The following is a 23,126-nucleotide window of genomic DNA, read 5'->3' on the forward strand; positions in this document are numbered from 1 at the left end:
TTTGCTGACCTAGTACTCGCTCAGAATCAAAAAGATTCTAACAAATAATAGATATCTCTAGATGCTCTTCAAATAAATTTATGTCAATGTCGCAGTTTGTTAACTCATGATCCAATCTCATTCCCTTGGGTGATGGCAATATCTGTGGGAGCACTCATCACTGGTTGTCAAGACAATATCTCTTCAAGTTTACTTGAATGATGTTATCTCTTCAAGTTTACTTGAATGATGTTATCTCTTCAAGTTTAAACTCTTAAACATCTATGTTAGAAAATAGATTTCAACAAAAAGATTATAAAATAAAAGATAAAACTATTTTTTAAATTTATTTAACTTTAATTATTTTAATTTAATTTTACTGATAAGGGTTATTAATATGTAACAAAAAAATATAAATAAGAATATGAGATAAAAAAAATAGTGGGGTAGGGTGTTGAATTTATTAAACAAGCTATTGTAGATATTAAAAATTAAATATATGTTGAATGATTATGTGGAAGAGAGAAAATGTGAGGTGGAGTATTCAAAGTAAAAAAAAACAAAAGACGAAAAAAAAAAAGTAAAAAAAAAACAAAAAAAAGGATTATGAAAAAGCAAACCAATGTACATATATTATATTGAACTGTGAAAATCGCGAATTCCAACGAGTAACCTAACATTGTTTGATTTGGTTTTCTCATACTGTATTATCCATCTTCTGATTATCAGATTTTTTCCATCATTACTCCAATATGAATTTTTTTTTTTGTCATCTGTTGAAATATATTAATCCAGAAGGATAAAGAAACTTTACAAATACAGAGGAAGTTTGAAACAGAGTAGCAAAACCACTGCAGTACTAACGAGATTTAGGCACCTTTAAGATATAAGGCCTTTACAAAAGAATACCCTCATAGACAGAGCAATTACAAGGAATCAATACAAAAAGCAAAGAGCAGAGGATTACACTCTCTCAAAAAGGGAGTTTAACAAGTACGGATGGCTTGTCGCTACATAAGATTGAAGACGACATTCCTCAGTAACACTTTTCGCAATGAGATGAAGCTCCTCTGTTTGCAGCTGATCCTTCCACCATTAATCTCCAGAACTTAACCAACCTCAAAGCTCTCCATAGCTCTTCCGCATGATATCTAAAAGAGGGCCACGCATTTGGCCTCAAAATCGCACCCACCAAATCAGCAGCATCTATAACAAAGACTACATGGTTTAATCTATGGCTACACATACTCCAATATGAATATAATGGAAATTTTCATTATTTCATTTTCCAATGTCAAACTTCGTAAAGTAAGTTTCCAATGTGAAAAAAAAAAAAAAAAAAAAAAGTTTCCAATGTGTGTTATTTCTGGGAGCAATAGACTTTTTTTAAAGTATTGGCTGTAATGTTAAAACGTTTAAGATTATGCGGGGTCAAATTAAAATAAACCGATCGTCGTCATTAGTCAACGTCACTCACTCACTCCACACTCAAATTTTGAAATCAAACACGGAAAAAGCGATTCTCTTCTCCGAGGAAGAAGAAGAAGAAGAAATGGCGGAGAAGCAGAGATGGATTGCGATGTATACGAAGCACCTCAAGCAGAAGCGAAAGGTCTATCACGATGGCTTCCTTGATTTGCATATCGCCAGAAAAAAGGTTTTTCTTCACTCATCGCTTCCGATTCTTCGTATAAAATCCACTAGATTATCTGGATTTGGTGGAATGTTCTTCGTAGTTTACTCTGAATTCAATCTTCGTTTTCCGATTTCGAAGATCTGTCATAGTTTCAGTTTGATCGGCGATTTTTTCTTGTTTGATTTTGGTGGAGAAATCTTGGTGATTTTCACTAATCTTTATCGATTCCGAGATTGATTTGAGGTTAATTGGATTGTGTTTTAACTTGTAATTGTTGATTAGTATATAAAATGATACACAGCTCCAGATTTAACTCAAGTTATGCTTTGATTTTGTTTCCAAAATTTGATTGGTTATCGAATATGAGCTTGTTACATTTGGATTTTGGATTCTGTAAGATTTTCAAGAAGAAATTCTGAAAATCAAATTCGATAGATAAGTTTGGTGAATATATGTTTCTCTTATGCTCATTTGTTTAGTAGGTTTTAGAGCTAACCTTGTGAATGTGTAAACAGGTGATGCTTTATGATAAGGCCAATAATCTACTCGAGAGCAGAATACTAAAGGCAGATGAAGTTGTGGACACAGGTGAAACACTCACATTTCAAGCATATCTTGTGGATATATGTGATCCTAAGGACGGAAGTAAAGCTTCATCTGATCCAAAGGTCCAACCGAGTGATCAAGGGTGTGCGCGCAAACCATTTGCAGTTCTCAGGCCAAATTTCAAGAAAAGTTCTCTTCAGTGTGGTATGATGTTCTGTTATCCCAACTCGTACAATTTTCGCAGGAATGTTTCCTCTTGAAAAGACTGTTCTACTTATGTCCCTTTTTATTCTGGCAGATGAGAAAAAACCTAACCTTGTGAATACATTTTCTTCAAAAAGTCTCAGCCCATCTCACAATATGATTAGAGGTGAGTTTTAGTTGAGTTAGTACCTTTGTAATGATGAACTGTAACTCGCTCATCTACTCGTAGCAAGAACTTTTAATGCCTATTAATCTAATTCCCGTGGAGAGTGAAATCGTGCACTGCAGGCTAGTAATGTTTTCCGTCTACACTTTCAGTATTCAAAAAGAGAGAATTGCACAAGTATGGGGCACTGACTCCAGACACTATGAAGTCAACAACAAAAGGTTTGATGCTTGCTTTGATATGTTTATGTAGTTAGCTATTGGAGATAGTGAAAGCAGAATGTCTTTTTTTCCATAGCTGACCTTTGGCACTTTGCTAAATTCAAAATTGATGCTTCATCCATCTGATTGTTAGGTTTTGGTAAAAATCTCGCTGATGGATGAACCATGTTATGTATATCATTCCTGTATTCAGTACATTAATATCGTTTTCATCATGTACCTGCTTGTTGAATTAGATTGACACTTAAATCTCAAGGATCTTCTGGAGTTCGTAGAAAGCTTGTATTATTAATAATCTCATTAGGATGGAGAAAAAGATTTTTCACAAATGTGCTTAACAAAGTTCATGTTAGGGGTATAGTACTCTTTTTTTTTTGTGTGTGTTTGGCTCTGTCTTATTCATGAAAACTAACCTGCGAAATAGAAATTCAGAATGTACATGTATACTTATTGGTTTTGTGCATGCTATGACTAACAGCATGTATGCAGGTACTGTGCCTCTTGGCTCAGTTGATAAAGAAAGCAATAACCACCCCTTGATCCACTCTCCGTGCACTGGTAAGATATGGGAAATTTACCCACCACATCTTTTTTTCTTCCATAATGGTGGTAATTGAAGCGTTTTCTCAGCTAGGTTACAGTATTTGCAAACCATCTTTTCTTCCTTGTCTAAGATGTAGAGTTTTTTTAATCCCAAGCAGATTACTAGATTAGATTTGAATCGTAGAACTCAAGTTTGTAAAGCCACATTCCTCAACATTAGAAGTATTCCAGTCATTCTACTGTTTTATATGGCAATAGGTTATTCTGACAAATCCTGTCCTCCTTAAAATAGTACTGTGTGAATGTGCAGGAACGTCCAGTGCAGATTCAAGGTTAGAGAATGATAAGTTAAGGAAGGACATTCCTCCACACAAGCCTTTACGTGATGGTGGGTCAAATTAACATTTAAACGGTTGTGTTTTCTTCAAGTGGTTTTTTATAATACCAATTCATGAGAACATACATTAACCAAGTCTTTTCTTTTCGTTGCAGTAAATCAGATACTCTCCATTCTTCAGAGACGGAATGTTACAGAGACATGTTCTGATAATAACCCGCAAACATCAGTGTCTTTAACAAAAGTACCTCCAGAATCTGAAACCAGCAAAAGACACAAAATGGAGTCTGTTTCAACGAAAGGTAACTCCAGAATTTTAACATTTTAGACTTGTAACGCTTAGTTGAATCTAAGTATAAATAGTTAGCCATTCAGTATACAAAACTGTAGTTATAGTTATTTTGGTTAAATCTGATTTTATTGTTGAAATCTAAAAGAAACTCATTACTACAAACAACTCTTCTTTTGCTTATATGAGTTGCAGAAGCATCTACGGAACAAGTAATGATGAAAGAAGCCTCATCGGCCAGCACAAGAGGTTGCTTAATGAGTGATCCTCCGAGTTTTGACCTCGGAATCTAAACCGCCCCCTGACTATATCATTTACATAATTAGGTAAATCGTTTTTTATCATTTTACCTCAAGTCGCTTCATGAACTCCAGATTTTTTCGAAAATAGAGTTTTTCACTCTAAGCTGTGTTAAAATCAAAACTAGTAAGTATGTACCGTGGAATATGTATGTAGTTTTAATGCATAAGCAGAAATTAGTAAGGAAATTGATTGGTTTATGTTGCAACTTGCGTCCAAGTTAACTACTAAATAATAAAGTAGTAATTCATAACACAAATAATTAGTTTCCACGAAATTCTCTTAATGTACGATGCTAAATTTCTAAGACATTTACATATTTTATTATGAAGCTAAATATAGATAAAGCTAGAATAAAGATGTAGCGAAGGAGCTAGTCTTTAGCATGTCCTACGAGTGCGGGTTAACCATAATAACCACAAATCTCTTCTACAAATATTCCAAAATTTCAACAACACAAAAGTAGTTGAAGAAGTTAGCTTGAGAGAGAGAGATAAATTTACTTTAATAGAAAGACACACAAAGTATACATAGAAAAGGAAGGTAAATGGCTGGACCGGGACAAGCGGCGAAGCAGTCAAGTGAAGTGCTAGGCCAGCGGAAGTCGTTAGGGATATGTCCGTTGAGAGCAGCAGCGGTTGGAGCGGTGATAATCGGTGGACTTGGCTACATGGTTTTGTACAGCAAGAAGAAGCCTGAAGCTTCAGCAGGTGATGTCGCTAAAGTTATGTCAGGCGTTGGTGGGACTCCAGAGAACACTCGTCCTCGTAACTGAGCTTCTTCTATATAATTTTTTTTTTTTACTTTCAAATCAAGGGATCGTTATCTTTGTGATTGATATATATAGACTATATAGTTGAATTCTCTAAACATTTGTTATATTTGAATCTTTAGGTGACTTAATCTTACTCTAAATTTTAATGTACAACCTTTAAATTCAGTGATTTGAATTACAAAATCTTCAAATAGTACAACCGTCTGTACAACAATGTAGCGATGGATTTCATAAATTTTTCGGTATTCCTCCACGGAATATTGAGTTTTGACATCTTAGAAGTAAATTATAAAACTATTACCTTCTTTAAAATTATTATATTTTATTTTATTTTTGTTGGTTAGGTGAATCATTTCAATTGGGTTCTAATGAACATTTTTTAAAAAGAATGGAAACAAACCAACAAATCTTGCATGAATTTACTTACAAATTTTCTTTCATACATTAAATTTTTTTAATTTATTCTGTAATTTGTTTTTTCTTTTCTCAACTATTTTTGCTTTTATAATTTTTTTTTTGAAACAAGTATGTCTAAAATGTATACATAGTTGGTCTTAACATTTTTTCACTTAGTCATTTATATTCATGAAATTTACTCTAAATATATGCTTTTTAATATAGGAAATAGAGTCTTACTTGTGAAAAAATTACAGAAAAGGTGGTTCATACGTAAATTTAGAGTAAGAAGAAAGAGATGGAGTTACTAGCAAAGAGACACGAGCCGACGAAGCAAGCTTCCCGTCTCGGGTAAATCTCTTCGGGCTCGTAGGGGCCGAGTTTGAAAGCGGGTGGTCCGAAGTTGCACATGGGAGGTACTTTTATTGGACCATGACTCCAAATATATGCTTTTTAATCTTATAATAATATTTAATTTTATGTATTGCTCCGTGCTTCTTTTCCCTTTTTCTCGCTTTCTTATATTTCTCGTATATGTAATTCTAAGGCGGATTGTTTAGCTCGATCTTCTAGACTTCTACTCTCGGAAGCTACTTTTGTAAACTATTCTCCTCCTGATTGGGCAACCAATCATGGAGTTACTTTTTAATTAATGTGTGGTTGACAAAAAAATAAAAATAAATAATATTTAATTTTGAAATTAATGTAATATTAATTCTTTAATTTTGATTTCATTACCATTACTATCTTTAAATTAATTATTATTGGTTATAAACAGATTATTTAATCCATATATATATTAACTCTGTTTCCATATTGAAAATTTAGCTTTTCATACGAAACTATATAATTTGGTGTTAGTCATAATAGGAGAAAAGTTTTAAAAGTGATCTGTTTTATGAGATCTCAGAAAAAGAAGTAACAATATTTTTAACAAAGACAAATGAAAGAGCTAATATTTGGTTTGTTTATGTATTCCATTTATACATTAACTTGAGATCACCGGTTGGATTATTACGTACCCATATTCCATCGTCTTGCGCTTGCCAGAAACATACGTTAGGCTTCATACTCCCACATACATCATGTATAAAACTCTCTTTCCCAACAAATGCGTCAAAACTCACATGTTGCTTGAAATCAGGTCCCTGAAAGATATTATAGCAAAGATGATCCCATTTTTTTCCAAATAAAAACATAAATATAGAGCGATGAAAGATCATATTAAAAATAGAGGTTTCAATAGTTATTGTAGATCATTTTGATTTTTGACCAACAAATTGTTTCTCATCCACAAAAGCAAAACAATTTATTTACCAACGTATGAGTAAATATAGTTCAGTTACTTACCGTAAATTGTATAATATATATATATATATATATATGTAACTATTTAAATCCTATCTAAAATTATTTATCTTCGTGATATAACTATAGAACGATAAGAAAATTCAGATTTTGTAAATGAATGTACTTGTGTTTTTATCCAATATATATGAGATTAGTATAATCATATTTTAGTAAAAAACAAGACAAAACAAAACTATTCGTAATGGACAAGATAACAAATTTATTGTAAATATATACATTCAGATTTAAGAACGTGAAAGAACTAGTTTTTTTTTTTTTCTTTTTTAAATTACCTTCCATAAGTTGCACCATACCAATGTCTTAAAATCAAGTATTATACGAACTTTGAACACACCACTGAATGCAAGAAAAACAACCTTGGTCGATTGCTCACCAGATCTACATTGGACCATAAGTTGTTTGTTACCCTCAAGATGATTTGAAATTTCAATGTTAAAACGTCTAAATACAAGAATAGAGTCTGTTCTTTGGATTGAAAAGGCGAACAAGAGGCAATATATTATAATTTTTCCTATCATTGTTTTTTTCTTTCTATATGTTTTTGTCTTTTACATGACTTAGATATATATACATATGTCACATTTGTTGATATATTTAATTTCATTAGTTTTCTTCTCTCTTATATGGTCAATGATATCCTATCATTTATTTTTAATATATGTTTCTTTAGAAAATCATTTATCATTTATTTAATGAAAACATACAAACATATCTTGAATTAATTTACTTGCAAAATATTCTTTAACACATTTAGATATTTTAATTTACTTTGTAATCCTTTCTTTTGTCAACTATTTTTGATTTTTAACAAATCTTTCGTTTTGAAACTATAGCATATCTAATGTACAAATAGTTTTTTTTTTTCTTTTAACATTTGTTCACAGAGTCAATTATATTAATGAGTTAGTTTTATTAAGGAAACTTATAGTTTTAAGTATTTATTTACTTGTCAAATTATTACCATATACAATATAAAAAATAGGGTTTATAAGTTAATCAAAAATGACTCTCTTTTAATATAGAGAGGACATAATCTATGTAAGCCAAATGATTTCACAGTGATAGTGACTGTTTATATCACTGTGATTGATTAGCAAATGATTTCACATCTATTTTTTTTTTACCGCAAAAAAAATGCGTAATAGTTTCAGGTCAAAACAGATATATAAAAAATGTGTAATAGATTCAATAAAAGTTAACATATACGTAAAATAACCAGCCCAAACCCCAAACATGTAAAGTCCATTAACGATTATACTTTGATTAAAAATTAATTAAATAATGATTAACGAACAAAAGAGCTCTCAATTCTCAATTCAAAAAAAAAAAAAACAACAAAAGAGCTCATAGCAGTTCGAGAGGTCATCGGTTCGTTCCCGGTTGGGCTCTTTGGGTGGGCACGGACCGGATATTCGGGATTTTGGTGGTATTTGTGATTCGATTCGCTTTTTCCGAATACTAAGTTTTTCGATTCGTATTTACTTCGTTAGTGACCGGATATCCGGCTGTTCGAATATTCGTTAAAATCCAAACTATTTGCCGGATATTCGATCCGTTAACTATTTGTTTAAAAATAAATAAATAAATTAATCCAAAAATAGTAAAATTTTATTAAAAATAGTAATATTTTATCAGAAATATATATTTCTCTTTTAATTGTTCAAACAGTCAAACTAGTAGTTCAAATAATTAATTCGGTGATTAGAAAATTATAAAACACATACAAGAATAATAAAATTATAATTTATATATGTAATTATCTATATATATGTATGTATTCTGGAGCGGAGCGGATATCCGGCTATATAAATTATAGTATTTGATATTTGCTTCGCTTTTGACGAATACCTATTTTTAATATTTGATTTGCTTCGTAAAGTTACGGATATCTAGATTTTTCAAATTAAATCGACTCGATAACGGATCGAAGCGAATCTAACGGATATTTTGCCCAGCCCTAATATTAACTATTTGTCCTTATGTATTCATACATATATATTTCTTGTATTATGATAAGATCTTGTACATATTATAATTTGTATATGTGTATCCAGAAGATATTCAGTTCAAATATTTGCTATATTGCTGGCATTTTTTATAAGATTTTTATCTAGAAAAGAAACATAACAACATGAATGCAAGAGAACAAAAAAAGACAAATTTTTAGAAAAATGAGTTTTAAAGAATGAGGATAAGGTAATATTATTATACACAGCGTGGAGTATCACATGCAATGCAAGTAGTGATTAAGAGACAACGAAGCCTGAAGCTTCATGTAGTGATAATCGGTGGACTTGGCTACATGGTTTTGTATAGCTAGCAAGAAGAAGCCTGAAGCTTCAGCAGGTGATGTCGCTAAAGTTATGTACTTATGTCAGGCGTTGGTGGGACTCCAGAGAACACTCGTCCTCGTAATTGAGCTTCTTTTCTTTACTTTCAAATCAAGGGATTGTTATCTTTGTGATTGATATATATATATATAGGGAGAATAACTAGAATGACCTATATATGGAGATTAATAACTAGAATAACTTACATCTTTTAATAATAACTAAAGTGTTTTCGTTTTTTTTTAATCCCTAAAATATACTTCTAAAGCTTTGTACCGAAAATCATAATAACAAAAATGCCATTAAAAAAAAAAGCCAGCGAGGCAAAAGTTGCCGTTATTTACAAAAAAACCTATCGTTATTTACAACTTTGCCACTGATCTTTGCGAATTCAAATAAATTTGTAGAACAAATATGCCACAGGTTTGATAAATCTGCCACCGATTTTATAAATCTGCCACCGATTTATAAATCTGTCACAAATTTAATGGTATAGTTATCGCTGACTTGATTTCTTGCAGATTTGTTTTTGAACCACAGATTTTTTCTACAGATTTATTTCCACCACAGATTTAATCTACAGATTTGTTCATATGTTACTACCGATTTATAGGATGTCACAGATTTTAAGTCTACCACAGATTTATCTTACAGATTTTTTTGATGACACCGCAGATTTTCTTTGTCTCGCGGATTTTTTTCTACAAATTTATTTTTCTTACAGATTTTTTCTCAATCTCGTTGCAGCAGACTTATTAATAGTTACTACCGACTTATGCTAAGTCTATAAGTTACTGCAGATTTTATTGACCAAAAGATAATTACTAGATTGACTCTTAGTGGTCACCGATTTTTGCTCTTTGATGGCAGATATATTCTGTATCACAAAATTATTTTCCATCATCGCAGATTTATTTGATGAAGTGGTCGCAGGCTTAATCATGACTAATCTAACTTTTTAGTAGTCACAAACTTATATCTTACAGATTTGTTGATACTCTTTGTTTGCAGATTTATATCCACAAACTTATTTGAAGACGCCGCCGATTTGTTTACTAGTATCTACGATAGAGATTTTTAGACCGTCCGATTTAGGGTTTGACTCATCGATAATTGACCGAATTTTCACCTTATCTTCTAAAGTTTCGATTTAGGTAAATTTGTAGTAACATAATGATAAATCTGCAGTAACATAATAATAAGTCTGTAATAACATAACTTTTTTTACAATAATATACTACAAAGTCATGAGCTCTTGATATAAATGTAATATAAATGTAAAATACTACAAAGTCAAGAGCTCTATATTTTTGTATATATGTTTTGGTTATATTATTTAACCATTTAGATAAGTTTATTGAATTGACTTTTGGATCATTTGAAGACATGGGGTTAAGGCTCTCTACGTTAGAGTGGATCTAACCCAGTTTCTTTTACCAAAAACGAATGTTGACTTGTAATATACATTTACACGCCTAAAGCTTTAAATTGTTAATTGCTTTGTACTTACTTTTTACTAGCATTTTTGTTCAATTTTAGGTTTAGCCACTTAACCTTTTTTCTTCTTAACTCTCGTATCTTTCTCCATTACACATTACAACATATTTATACCTTTTTCATCCAGAATTTAATTACATTGAATTAAACCAAAACAAGACCCCGTTAAGAGATATTGGCTTAAGTTACTTAATGGACCATATTCTTTTCTTTTCGTAGGCCATTACAAAATTAATCACAACATAAGCTCATACAAACTCTTACGTAATGATGAAATAATAAATCACGATCATGACGAAAAGCGCACACAACCATGTTTTTGAAATTTCCTAGCTCTTGTATCTCTTTCTCGTATAATTTAACTTCGATATTGAGCTCTCCAACCTGAATCTTGTGCTTGTCAATCTGAATCTTGTGCTTTGATGACTAACAGATAAATCTGCCATCAAAATAAAATAAGTTATACAACCAACAAACAAATCTGCGATGAGCAACAAATAAATCTGCAAACACTTATAAAAAATTTGCGAAGAAACAGATAAAACTGCGAACACAAACCAATAAATATGTCATCAAACAACAACAAAAACTGCGATGAGCTAACTCTCAAACCTCAACCTAAGCTAAGTTTCTTATATAAAAACATGCAAACATTTTACAAACTTAAGCTAATTATCTAACAAAACCTGAAACTTAGAACAAGAAACCTACAACTTATCAAATCTAAACCTGCAAATTCATTTACCACAAAAAGTGATTAGGGTTTAAAATTGTTTTACACCATTGTCGCTGCCGCCTTCTTCTTCTCCAAATTCGTTGTTGTTGTCATATAATCGCCTTGCAGAGAACCACCATCAAAAACCGCCAAACCAGTTGGTAGCAAAAAGGAGAAGACGATGCGGCCGATGACAGTTTGTGACGAAGAAGAGAAGACGACTCGACCGAGGAAAGTTGGTGGCAGAGAGGAGAAGACGAACCACATATGGTGGCGGCGAAATCTGGAGAAGAAGAGTTGAGAATTTAGGTTTTGTTTTTAGACAGGTGCTCTGGAGAAAACAACTCCGTGAGAAGCAGCGTCTAAGCATTCGCCGGAGAAGCTGCGTCGAAGAACTCACAGGAGAAGAAGGCGAGAGAATTTTTCTCTCTGGAATTTTGTGGCTCGACGATGGAGAAAAAATGAGAGAGAATCTCAAAAGGTTTTAGGTTTTTCATTTGGTAAATAATAAAAAACCAAAAAAAATATTTTCAAAATTAAAGCAAAATGGCAATTTGGTTAATATAAACTTAAAACTGGCTAGAATGTCTTTTCACATGTAGGTCATTCTAGTTATCCCTTTCAAAACAGAGTCAACCTAGTTATTTAACATAAGATATGGGTCATTCTGAGTAATTTTTACATATATATATATATATATATATATATATATAGTTGAATTCTCTAAACATTTGTTATATTTGAATCTTTAGGTGACTTAATCTTACTCTAAATTTTGATGTAAAACCTTTAAATTCAGTATTTTGATGTTACAAGATCTTCAAATAGTACAACCGTCTGTACAACAAAGTAGCGACGGATTTCATAAATTTATCGGTATTCCTTAATCGGAATATTGAGTTTTGATTATAAAAGTACTAGATGAATTCCCACGTTACGCGTGGGTTTGTTTTGAAAATTATTAAGATCAAAATATGTTAATTGTTTTTGTTGCTAATTTGTGTTTATTTTTTGTTTGTTATTGTATACTTAATAAAATTAGACTCATCTTTTGTACTTACAATTTTTATTGTTAGATTCGTTTTTGACTCTAAATATCAAATTATACATTTTCATATATAATATAATTATTTTTATATCTAAGATTCTAGTATTTGTTCATTATCATGAATACAGACAACAAGAATATAAGATATTTTGATCGCAAGAGTTTTCGTATGAAAAGAAGAAAAAGAAAGCAAAAATTAAAGAGTTATTTAAGTAACACTTTTAGATTTTATGCTATTGCATATAGCCATATAAGAGAAATGGATTTGTCTTGAATTTCGTGGTATGTCTAACGTCTCAAAAGCCTATTACTTGTAAAATTTTGCATGTCAATGTTACGATCTTACAAATAAGATACAAAAATGAAAAGAGAGAATGTCATATGATAAGATATGAAACATAACGTAATAATAAAAAAATATTCAAGGTAAAATTACTAAACTAATAAGATATTAGGTAGCAAATAACTAAACTACAACACAAATAATTATTTAGTCGTTATCGAGTGATGACCATTGACTACTAAATTTAGAAAAATAATAAAAGTAAAATAAAAGTAGTAATTGATTTATTAAAATAATTTTATACTTTTATTTTTATTTTGAAGAAATCATTTAAGAAATGGATTATTGGAGGATTTAACACAATATGAGACTTTTGATTTTCTTTCAATTAATTTTGCTGATTTTTAATTTAAATAATGTTGAATGATACATGTCATTTTCTTGTGTGATGATGTGTCATTCATATGGAGAAAGTTGATCAACTTTTATATATACTAGGGCGAAACCCACGTTTGTCCAAAAAAAACATATATATGAGTAATTTACCGCTAAATGTCTACTACCTAATTAAGCACTACATTATGCAAACATCGACTACATAAAATTTCGGTTAGTGTGATCACTCTTCTATCAAAATAGAAGTATCACATGCCTCAATTACCGGTTTTATTGCTTCTTTTCCCTTTTTCTCGCTTTCTTATATTTCTCGTATATGTAATTCTAAGGCGGATTGTTTAGCTCGATCTTCTAGACTTCTACTCTCGGAAGCTACTTTTGTAAACTCTTCTCCTCCTGATTGGGCAACCAATCATGGAGTTACTTTTTAATTAATGTGTGGTTGACAAAAAAATAAAAATAAATAATATTTAATTTTGAAATTAATGTAATATTAATTCTTTAATTTTGATTTCATTACCATTACTATCTTTAAATTAATTATTATGTTGTAAACTGTGTTGTTCTATTGATTAATGAATGAGATTTCGATACATATATATACATGATGAGGGGAGACAAATCCCCATTGGGCTAGTAAACCCTAAAGCCCAAAAGCCCACTAAGTACAATATAGGCCGTCATAAGGAGAATCTTCAAGAACATGGGCATGGGCCTTCTAGGACATGGACATGGGCCTTCTAGAATATGCATAAGGTCCACGGTTATGGAGTCCATCCAACATGTGGTTTATAACACTCCCCCTTGGATGACATAACCGTGTAGATGCCAAAGGATCTCAGTAATACGCTTGGGGATGCTGCCTCATTAAAACCTTACCAGGAAAACCCATTGGGACAAAACCATGGTTAAGGAAAAAGAGTACAGCACGTATTACTCCCCCTGTTTTGGTCATCCCTGCAAGTCCTTAAGTCTCCGCATTCCAATTTGATGCGTGAGCTTCCTCAATGTCGATGTTGGTAATGCCTTGGTAAAGAGATCTTGAGATCACCGGTTGGATTATTACGTACCCATATTCCATCGTCTTGCGCTTGCCAGAAACATACGTTAGGCTTCATACTCCCACATACATCATGTATAAAACTCTCTTTCTCAACAAATGCGTCAAAACTCACATGTTGCTTAAAATCAGGTCCCTGAAAGATATTATAGCAAAGATGATCCCAATTTTTTCTAAATAAAAACATAAATATAGAGCGATGAAAGATCATATAATGATATAAACAATAGAGGTTGCAATAGTTATTGTAGATGCTCCAAAACAATCCGTTTGAAGAGTAGAATATTTTTGACCAACAAATAGTTTCCCGTCCACAAAAGCAAAACAATTTATTTACCAACGTATGGGTAATTATAGTTCAGCTACTTACAGTAAATTGTATAATATATACAGGGCCGGTTCAAAATTATTCGAGACCTTGTCCTGATGTATAAAAATTGGCTTTTCAATAATAAAGTTTTTTAAATAGTGAAAATTTTGGACCCTAAATCTTAAAGAAATTTGAATTTTTTTTTGGAGGACCCTGTGTTTTTGTTCCTTTGGCACACCCTTAGAGCTGGCACTGAATATATATATATAACTATTCAAATCCTATGTAAAATTATTTGTCTTCGCGATATAACTATAGAACGATAAGAAAATTCAGATTTTGTAAATGAATGTACTTGTTTTTTATCCAATATATATATATATATATATATATATATGAGATTAGCATAATCATATTTTACTTAAAAACCAAAACTATTCGTAATGGACAAGATAACAATTGTAAATATATACATTCAGATTTAAGAATGTGAAAGAAGTTTTTTTAAAAAAAAAAAATTACCTTCCATAAGTTGCACCATATCAATGTCTTAAAATCAAGTATTATAGGAAATTTGAACACACCACTGAATGCAAGAAAAACAACCTGGGTCGAATTCACACCAGATCTACACTGGACCATAAGTTGTTTGTTACCCTCAAGATGATTTGAAATTTCAATGTTAAAACGTCTAAATGCAAGAATAGAGTCTGTTCTTTGGATTGAAAAGGCGAACAAGAGGCAATATATTATAATTTTTTCTATCATTGTTTTTTCTTTCTATATGTTTTTGTCTTTTACATGAATTATAAATATATAGATATATATATATATATAATGTCACATTTATTGATATATTTAATTTCATTAGTTTTGTTCTCTCTTATATGGTTAATGATATCCTATCATTTATTTTTAATATATGTTTCTTTAAAATATTTAAAATAATGAAAACAAACAAACAATCAAATCTTGAATTAAATTACTTGCAAAATTTTCTTTAACACATTTAGATATTTTAATTTACTTTGTATTCCTTTCTTTTTTCAACTATTTTTGTTTATTTTTAACAAATCTTTCGTTTTGAAACTAGCATATCTAATGTACAAATAGTTTTTTTCTATATAACATTTGTTCACGGAGTCAATTATATTAATGAATTAGTTTTATTAAGGCAACTTATAGTTTAAGTTTTTATTTATTTGTCAAATTTTTATGATATACAATATAAAAATAGAGTTTATAAGTTTATCAAAATTGACTCTCTTTTAATATAGAGAAATTGCCTCTAATAGCCCCAAATCAAGTTTTTGGGACAAAAATAGCTCTCAAAAGTTTATTAGACAAAAATAGCACTTTATTTTTGATTTTTTGAATTAATAAATAATTATAAATAAATACAAAAAATCACAAATTCATCGTTAATATTTTTAAACCAAAACAAAATTCCGTCAAAATTTTTCCCGTCTCAAAAAATTCCGTCCGACTTTTCCCGCCAGAAAAAAATCCCATAAATTCAGGAAGGATTCCACGAATTTTAGGAAGGATTTCACGTTATTTAGGAAGGATTTCACGAATCGGGAAACCCTTCCTGAATTAGGTGGAATCCTTCCTAAAATTCATGAATTCATGAAAGCTTAGATATATTCTTTTTTGGCGGGAAAATTTCCAATTTTATTTATTTATTTATTTTAATTAAACTAATTATGCATATTTAATATTTATTTAAAGTTTATAGTTCTATTTGTGGAACTTTTCAAATATAGTATTTTTGGAAGAAAAACTTATTTTATTGCTATTTTTGTCAATCTCCCTTTAATATATAGAGAAAATAATCTATGTAAGCCAAATGATTTCACAGTGATAGTGACTGTCTATATCATTGATTGATTAGCAAATGATTTCACATCTATTTCTTTTTACCGCAAAAAAATTGTGTAATAGTTTCATGTAAAAAAAAAAAAAAAGTATGCAAAATGTGTAATAGATTCAATAAAAGTTAACATAAGGGTAAAATAACCAGCTCAAACCCAAACCTGTAAAGTCCATTAACGATTATACTTTCATTAAATAATGATTAACGATAAAAAAAATGATTAACGATTACACTTTTAAATAATGATTAACGATAAAAAAAAATAGATAAAAAAAAAAAATAATGATTAACGAACAAATGAGCTGTCAATTAAAAAAAATTACGAACAAAAGAGGTCATAGCTCAGTGCCTCAGTGGTAAAGCATTGGACTGCAGTTCGAGAGGTCACTGGTTCGTATCCGGTTGGACTCTTTCTCATTTTTCCGCTTTGTAGATATGATACGAAACGTTTGGTTCGACCAGTGGCTTTCGCTCATCTATTTTAACTAATGAATGATTTAATGAAAATAGTAATCGGTTAACAGATATATGCCTATTAAAATTTAATAAGGTCACGGATCTGATATTCCTTCCCTACCAACCCAAATAGTCCTACAACAAAATTATCCATAAGTTGAAAAAACAAAAAAGAAACAATATAAGAATGATGATATGTTCCTAATGTAATAAGCTAATAGCTTAGTTATTGCATAGTGCAACTCCAAAATTAATAAATGAAAATCAAACACATTATTGGTTCATCCCCACGGGTCATATTAACTATTTGTCCTTATGTAGTCATACATATATATTTCTTGTATTATGATAAGATTACATATTACAGTTTGTATATATGTGTATTTATATAAGTATAATAAAAAATAATCACTTTTAGTCTATCCAGAAGATATTCAGTTCAAATATTTGCTATATTGCTGGCATCTTTTATAAGATTTTTATCTAGAAGAGAAACATAACAACATGAATGCAAGAGAACAAAAAAAGACAAATTTTTAGAAAAATGAGTTTTAAAGAATGAGGATAAGGTAATATTATTATACACAGCGTGGAGTATCACATGCAATGCAAGTAGTGATTAAGAGACAACGAAGAGACTGTTTGATCAATCCTTGTCTCAGAGTTACTCTCTATTTAGTATTTATAAACTCATTCTTGAACCAAGAACAGTCAAATCAAACTCAAAATTTAGTTTTAAACTCTCTGATTCTTTCTTTTCTTCTTTCATTTTTTTGTTTCTGTGAAGATGGGGAATTGTTCGCAAAGAGCAGTATCCGATGGTGGTGGTTCGGTTACTGTAATTGCGACAGATTCAAGAAACATTATGGAAGAATATTACAGAAGCCGGAGATGCAGCTCGTTGCCAATAACTAGAGAGAAAACCTTAGGGTCTCTTGTTAGACAAGGCACAACAAGCCCTAGAGGAGTACTTGGGCCAAAGATACAAGTGTCACCGCAAAGAAGAAATGGTGTGTGGAAAGCGAAAGTTGTGATCGGAAGTAAGCAGCTTGAAGAGATTTTGGCGGTTGAAGGCAATACACATGCTTTGATTGATCAGCTCAGGTTTGCTGCAGCAGAAGCTTTAGTTTCTTCAACCTCTGCCTCGGACATGGTCAGAGTTAAAAGCTTATCGTCCCGGCCCCGGAAAAACAATGAGAACTACTTCTGTTAGGTTCGATGATTGCGGGTGTTTTGCAGGGTTTCTCATTTGTATTCCTAGCAAAAGGTGTATATTGTACATAAATGTAAATTCATTTGAGAAATGAAAAAAATATATATATAAATACATTTGGTTCTGTTTGATTTTTGGTTTCAGTCGGCTTTCTATTAGATGGTTTTGTACTTCGGTTTAGAGTTTTTGGAACCGGTTAAAGCGAAATGGGTACAACTTACTCAGTACTCAGGATAATAGCTCGTTAACTGAGTCCTCGAGAGGAAACACACTACGACCAATTCGAGAGAACAAGAAAAAAAAATACAGTTACATGAGATGAGAACATTCGAACCACTAATTAAGAAGACACTTACACATGTTTAGAGATAATCATCATCACATGTTCTTCATTCAGACACGCGATTCCATTTTCTTGACAGCATTTTCGATGGCTGGAATGTTTTTCTTGAAGGTTGACCATTGTTCATCTGTTAAGCTTATTCCTGAAGAGAACATTATAACATCTCAGAGACTGGAAATGAAGAAAAAAAAATTTCTCTCACAATTGTTGATTTTGAAAACAATGATTTGACATTTTTAATGGTAGATAAACTTGCTACAGAGAAGAAAAGATGAACTATATTCAAAACCACATTACAATTCATATAGATAAAACAAAATCTATATCAGGACTTACCACAAATTCAAATACTTGAAAAATATAAAAATGGTTTGAAAAAAAAAAGAAGAGACTAAAGATGTATCCAAAGCAAGTTTAGGAAGCGTGAGGTTAGACTAAATTACGATAAAAATCAACTGAAGAATTGTTCCAAGTCATATAACTCTCAATTTTCCAAGAAAAGAAAATACTAATGAAAACATTTCAACCAAAATGGTTTCTAATCAGCAAAGCTTTTTAGTACTAGAATGGAACTTAACACACCCACAACACTACCACACTAGCAACTCTTAATCCACATAGACTTCAAATTTCGAGATTATGAACACGAAGGACTTTGATGCAACTCAAAAGTGGAACTTGAAAGAAACATTTTCACATAAACACACAAATGGAAGAAGCATTTGGACACACAAATTGAAGAATTTGGTTCTACAATGTCTTCCTTCCGAAACAAATTGTTTTAGAACTAAGCTCTCTTAGCTTTCAAGTAAGTACCTTTAGAAGTAGGAAGTTCTTTGCCATCTTTCTTGTAATACTCTCTAATAGAAACCAAAGTCTTCCCTTTAAATTCCTGAATCGTCACTCTTCTCTTATCCGATAGCTAAACATAAACCCACAACAAAAATCATGAATCAGTCACACAATTCAAAACACAACACATTCAACTAATTCACAACCTCTGCTTCCTAAAACAAACACCGATTAGAGCAAAATCGAAAAATCGATTCAGCACAAAATATCAGTCAGAATTCAGAACACTAATTCAAAAGCTCTGCTTCAAAAACATCGATTGAGTAGAGACTATTAGCTTCTCTAATAGGCCAAGTTAAATCACATCAAATCAAAATCAATCCAATTTCAAGCAAAATCGAGAATCGAATTCAACAAAGAGCAATGAAATCAAAACCAGTGACAATTCAGAACACACCATTTCAACTAATTCACAAGCTCTGCTTCACAAAAATCGACTATCATCTCCTCTAGAATTTCAAATTCATTAACCTCGAATCAAAATCAATCCATTTCAAGCAAAACAGAGAATCGAATTCAACAAAGAGCAATGAAATCAAACCCGACAAATGATAAGATCGCCGTCATCATCAAACTCTTTGTTTCCTTTACCACAATCCTTATCTCCATCTTCTTCTTCTTCTTCTTCTTCCTTATTGACTTGCGATTTTTCATAGTCTCTCGCTCTCTCTTCGTGAAGGAATTTTTCCACGACACTTCGTACAAAGGCTTTGTGAGATTTCTCAGAGAGATCGATTCCGAGTCCCTCCGAAGCAAGTTGACGAACCTTGAACTCTGTCATCTCTTTCATATCTGATTCATTGAGTATCTCTCTCACAGTTCTCTCGATCTTCTCCTTCGTCTCTTTCTCCATTTTTAGGTTTTTTTTCTCCGTCGTGATTTTGAAAATCGGTGAATGAGTTTTTAACTAAATCGGGTATCGGAGAATTTTTTTGGGACTTTTATGGGTAGATTTTTGGGTTTAATACGGTGTCGTTTTATTGTTTCGGTGATCCTACGTGGCATCTATTAGGTCATCGTCTCGAAAAGTTTGCTTACGTTAACCAAAATCTAAACCGGAGTAAAAGCTGACATCTGTTCGGTACGGTACGGTACGGAGTTAGATTGCGTAACCAGTATCTGAACCGAAAAGTAGATTTCTCTTTACCTTATCTAATCTACTCAATTATTGGTTTCTCTTTTTATGAAATAATATATAAACCTATATAGTTTTACAGTTATAACAAAAAACCCAATAATTGAGTAGATTAGATATATATATAGTAAACGTAGAACAATATAAGTATTAATTATTTGGGAATAAAAGAATTTGATGGCCAAGTAATGTTCTAAAGATAAGATTAAATATGAGACCAAATGATCAAATCTAGTGATGGATAATCACTTTGTTTTTCAATACTCCTCTTTAAGTATCTATCATTATTGATATATTGCATATTGTTTTCCTACAAATTTTAGAGTAATTACACTACATACCCTAAGACTGAGAAGTATTTAAGTCAAAGGAGAAGTGGCAAACCTGTAAATAAATGATCATTTGAAAACATTACAAAAAGACTAAAATACCCCTAAAATCAAACACTTCGGGTCTAAATGGTAACCGAGGAATCCGGTTGAATCTGGCTGAATTGCTGAATCTAGCTGAATTTATTTGTGATTTCTTGCGGAATCTTGCTGAATAATTTAAAGTTCAAATGGTAACTGCTGAATCTGGCTGAATTTTTTGAAAAATTAATTAATCAAATAAACTTCTAAAAATTTTAATTAGGAAAAACATTTCCAATAAAATTAGTTAAAAACAAAATATTATGAAAACCTTGTAACTTGTAAAAAATAAGGTTGAATTTTGAAGAAATTTAAAATTACTATATTAGAAATATAATTAAGTTAGCTAAACACGAATCTGATTTATGTTTTTAAATTAATTAAATTCTCTAAAATTTCTAAAAGTTTTTAAGGTTACAAAAATTATTGAAAGTTTTAAGTTAATATATGTATAGTGTTATCAAACATAATTATTATATATTTTGGTTTCAAGTATAATTTAATTTTTAATTAAAAAAAAAAAGCCTAACAAAAAAAATTCCTCAAGAATTCCACCAATTCCTCAAAAATTCCTCAAATCTTCAAATGATGTAACATTTTTTTTTCCACCAAAATTCCTCAACAATTCCTCAAAACTAATGTTACCATTTAGACTCTTCATTCTTTCTTCCTTCCTTCTTCTTTTCTCTTTCCTTTTATTATTTTTTTTTTTTTTTTTTTTCTTTACTTTATGAAAACCCCAAACAAATGATTCTTCTTAATTGTGAAACTGATTGCATCTAAAATTATGATATTTTGAATTCAATAAACTCGTGCATATTTCTGATTAAAATGTACTCCATAAACCTTAAAAAAAATTCGGTATAGAGACGTCGTATGTTTGGGTGTCGTTCGTTATTATTGAGCTTCTGTTAGAGATGATTTGAGACACCGTCAACCGACGACGCTAAGAACAAATCTAGTGATGGTTAAGCATCTTTGTCTCTCAATTCATTTATCGTTATAGTCTCACCTATGTCATCGCCAATATAATTTCTATCCCGTTCACTATCACCACCTTCTCTTCAACCGCAATATATTCTTCATTCACATCACCATCACCTCCTCCGCCACTAACATACAATTCAACACAACCACTACAATGTTAAATTTACTTCACTCACCTATCACAACCACTACAATGTTTTATAGTGATATATCATATGTAAACAATATTAATAGAATATTACGATGTATTGATATATATTCATGTATCTGATAAAAAACAAGATATCACGACATTTAATTATGTAGTAGAATATATTATCGATGGAAGCATTTAATAAGTGGTGGCCCACTGTAAGTTCCATGACGCATATATCTTCTACATAAAATTTCCGCTTTTAATTTGAGGGGCAATTTCGTCCAAATTTTACTAAACCAAAGTTTTCTCTCTCTTGTTTTGCAAAGAAAAAAACTTGTGTATGCCACACCTAATTATTTCTCAAATAATTAGCATGCAGCTAATTGACTCCAAATTTTATCATTAAAAAATTTATTGGGTAAAAACCATGATAAAAAAAAAAATAGTACGATGACGCAATCTCTCCATGAAAAAAGTATATAATCTTTCCTTCACAGATCTCGTAGATGACGTATTCCAATCCTGTGAATATGCTTTTTGAATGTTGACGTAGGAATCGTCTTTATAAATAGGTCTGTTGCATTGTCACTTGAGCGGATATATATTGGATATCAACCTCCTTGTTTTTCTCGAGTGAAGGAGAAAAACCTTGGAGACATATGCTTTGTTTTGTCGCTCTTGATATAACTTTTTTTTATTTGAGCGACACATGCATTATTGTCTTCGAATAATGTTGTCGGCTCTTTACTGGTGACTATTCTACTTGCTTCTTATATGTGGTTAGTCATAGATCTGATAATAATAATAATAATAATTATAATCATATATTTTGCTAAATTTTGTAGAAACATGTACTTCTTTTGGTTTACAAAAAGTGTCATTTTGACATACTTCACATAAATTAAGAAAATTATTTGAATTTCAACTATACCCTTTATAATTACAGTCAAAAATAGTTTCTCTTTCAAATTAGTAAGCTAAAATAATAGGGATAAAAAAAGATTTAGCCTTAAGAACTACATTAAAAATTTAAAACCATACTTTTTGTGAAACAAAAATAAAATTTATATCGATACTATTTGTAAAAAGGATATCAGTTATAATAGGATAGTCTAGTACTTCCTCTGTTTCACAAAGAGTGTCACTCTACCATTTGTCACACAAATTAATAAAAGTAAACAAATTCTATTTCAATTAGCTATTAATACACTAGAGAATGCACTCTCTAATTAGTAAGATAAAATAATAAGAATAAAAAAAAGAGAATTTGTCTTAATAACTGCATTAACAAAACGGTACTTTTTGTAAAACTAGAT

At 30.9% G+C, this 23,126-nt stretch overlaps 5 protein-coding genes across 5 annotated transcripts; 2 read left to right on the forward strand and 3 right to left on the reverse strand.

Moving 5' to 3' along the window:
* Positions 1-1,391: 1,391 nt before the first annotated feature.
* LOC9308610 (protein ZGRF1) lies at positions 1,392-5,189 on the forward strand. Its single transcript, XM_002872495.2, has 8 exons — positions 1,392-1,636; positions 2,131-2,365; positions 2,460-2,531; positions 2,684-2,752; positions 3,242-3,310; positions 3,606-3,683; positions 3,788-3,934; positions 4,117-5,189. Exons 1-8 carry the CDS (start codon positions 1,403-1,405, stop codon positions 4,212-4,214), a joined length of 1,002 nt encoding a protein of 333 aa, XP_002872541.2. The 5' UTR covers positions 1,392-1,402; the 3' UTR covers positions 4,215-5,189.
* Positions 5,190-6,249: 1,060 nt separating this feature from the next.
* On the reverse strand, positions 6,250-7,322 carry LOC110227530 (S-protein homolog 8). The gene is made up of 2 exons (XM_021021947.1): positions 7,036-7,322; positions 6,250-6,540 (listed from the first exon to the last, which is right to left on the reverse strand). Exons 1-2 carry the CDS (start codon positions 7,279-7,281, stop codon positions 6,361-6,363), a joined length of 426 nt encoding a protein of 141 aa, XP_020877606.1. The 5' UTR covers positions 7,282-7,322; the 3' UTR covers positions 6,250-6,360.
* A 6,640-nt stretch (positions 7,323-13,962) lies between these two features.
* On the reverse strand, positions 13,963-15,195 carry LOC9308612 (S-protein homolog 21). The gene is made up of 2 exons (XM_021023649.1): positions 14,925-15,195; positions 13,963-14,228 (listed from the first exon to the last, which is right to left on the reverse strand). The coding sequence occupies exons 1-2, from the start codon at positions 15,168-15,170 to the stop codon at positions 14,037-14,039; spliced, it is 438 nt and encodes a 145-aa protein (XP_020879308.1). The 5' UTR covers positions 15,171-15,195; the 3' UTR covers positions 13,963-14,036.
* Positions 15,196-16,578: 1,383 nt separating this feature from the next.
* Positions 16,579-18,078, forward strand: LOC110227801. The gene has a single exon (XM_021023440.1). It carries the CDS (start codon positions 17,522-17,524, stop codon positions 17,945-17,947), a length of 426 nt encoding a protein of 141 aa, XP_020879099.1. The 5' UTR covers positions 16,579-17,521; the 3' UTR covers positions 17,948-18,078.
* A 65-nt stretch (positions 18,079-18,143) lies between these two features.
* LOC9310721 (RNA polymerase II transcriptional coactivator KELP) lies at positions 18,144-20,068 on the reverse strand. Its single transcript, XM_021023439.1, has 3 exons — positions 19,684-20,068; positions 19,107-19,212; positions 18,144-18,432 (listed from the first exon to the last, which is right to left on the reverse strand). Exons 1-3 carry the CDS (start codon positions 19,993-19,995, stop codon positions 18,341-18,343), a joined length of 510 nt encoding a protein of 169 aa, XP_020879098.1. The 5' UTR covers positions 19,996-20,068; the 3' UTR covers positions 18,144-18,340.
* Between the last annotated feature and the right edge of the window lie 3,058 nt (positions 20,069-23,126).

Source organism: Arabidopsis lyrata, assembly GCF_000004255.2.
Source record: "Arabidopsis lyrata subsp. lyrata unplaced genomic scaffold ARALYscaffold_6, whole genome shotgun sequence".
Classification (NCBI taxonomy): Eukaryota; Viridiplantae; Streptophyta; class Magnoliopsida; order Brassicales; family Brassicaceae; genus Arabidopsis; species Arabidopsis lyrata.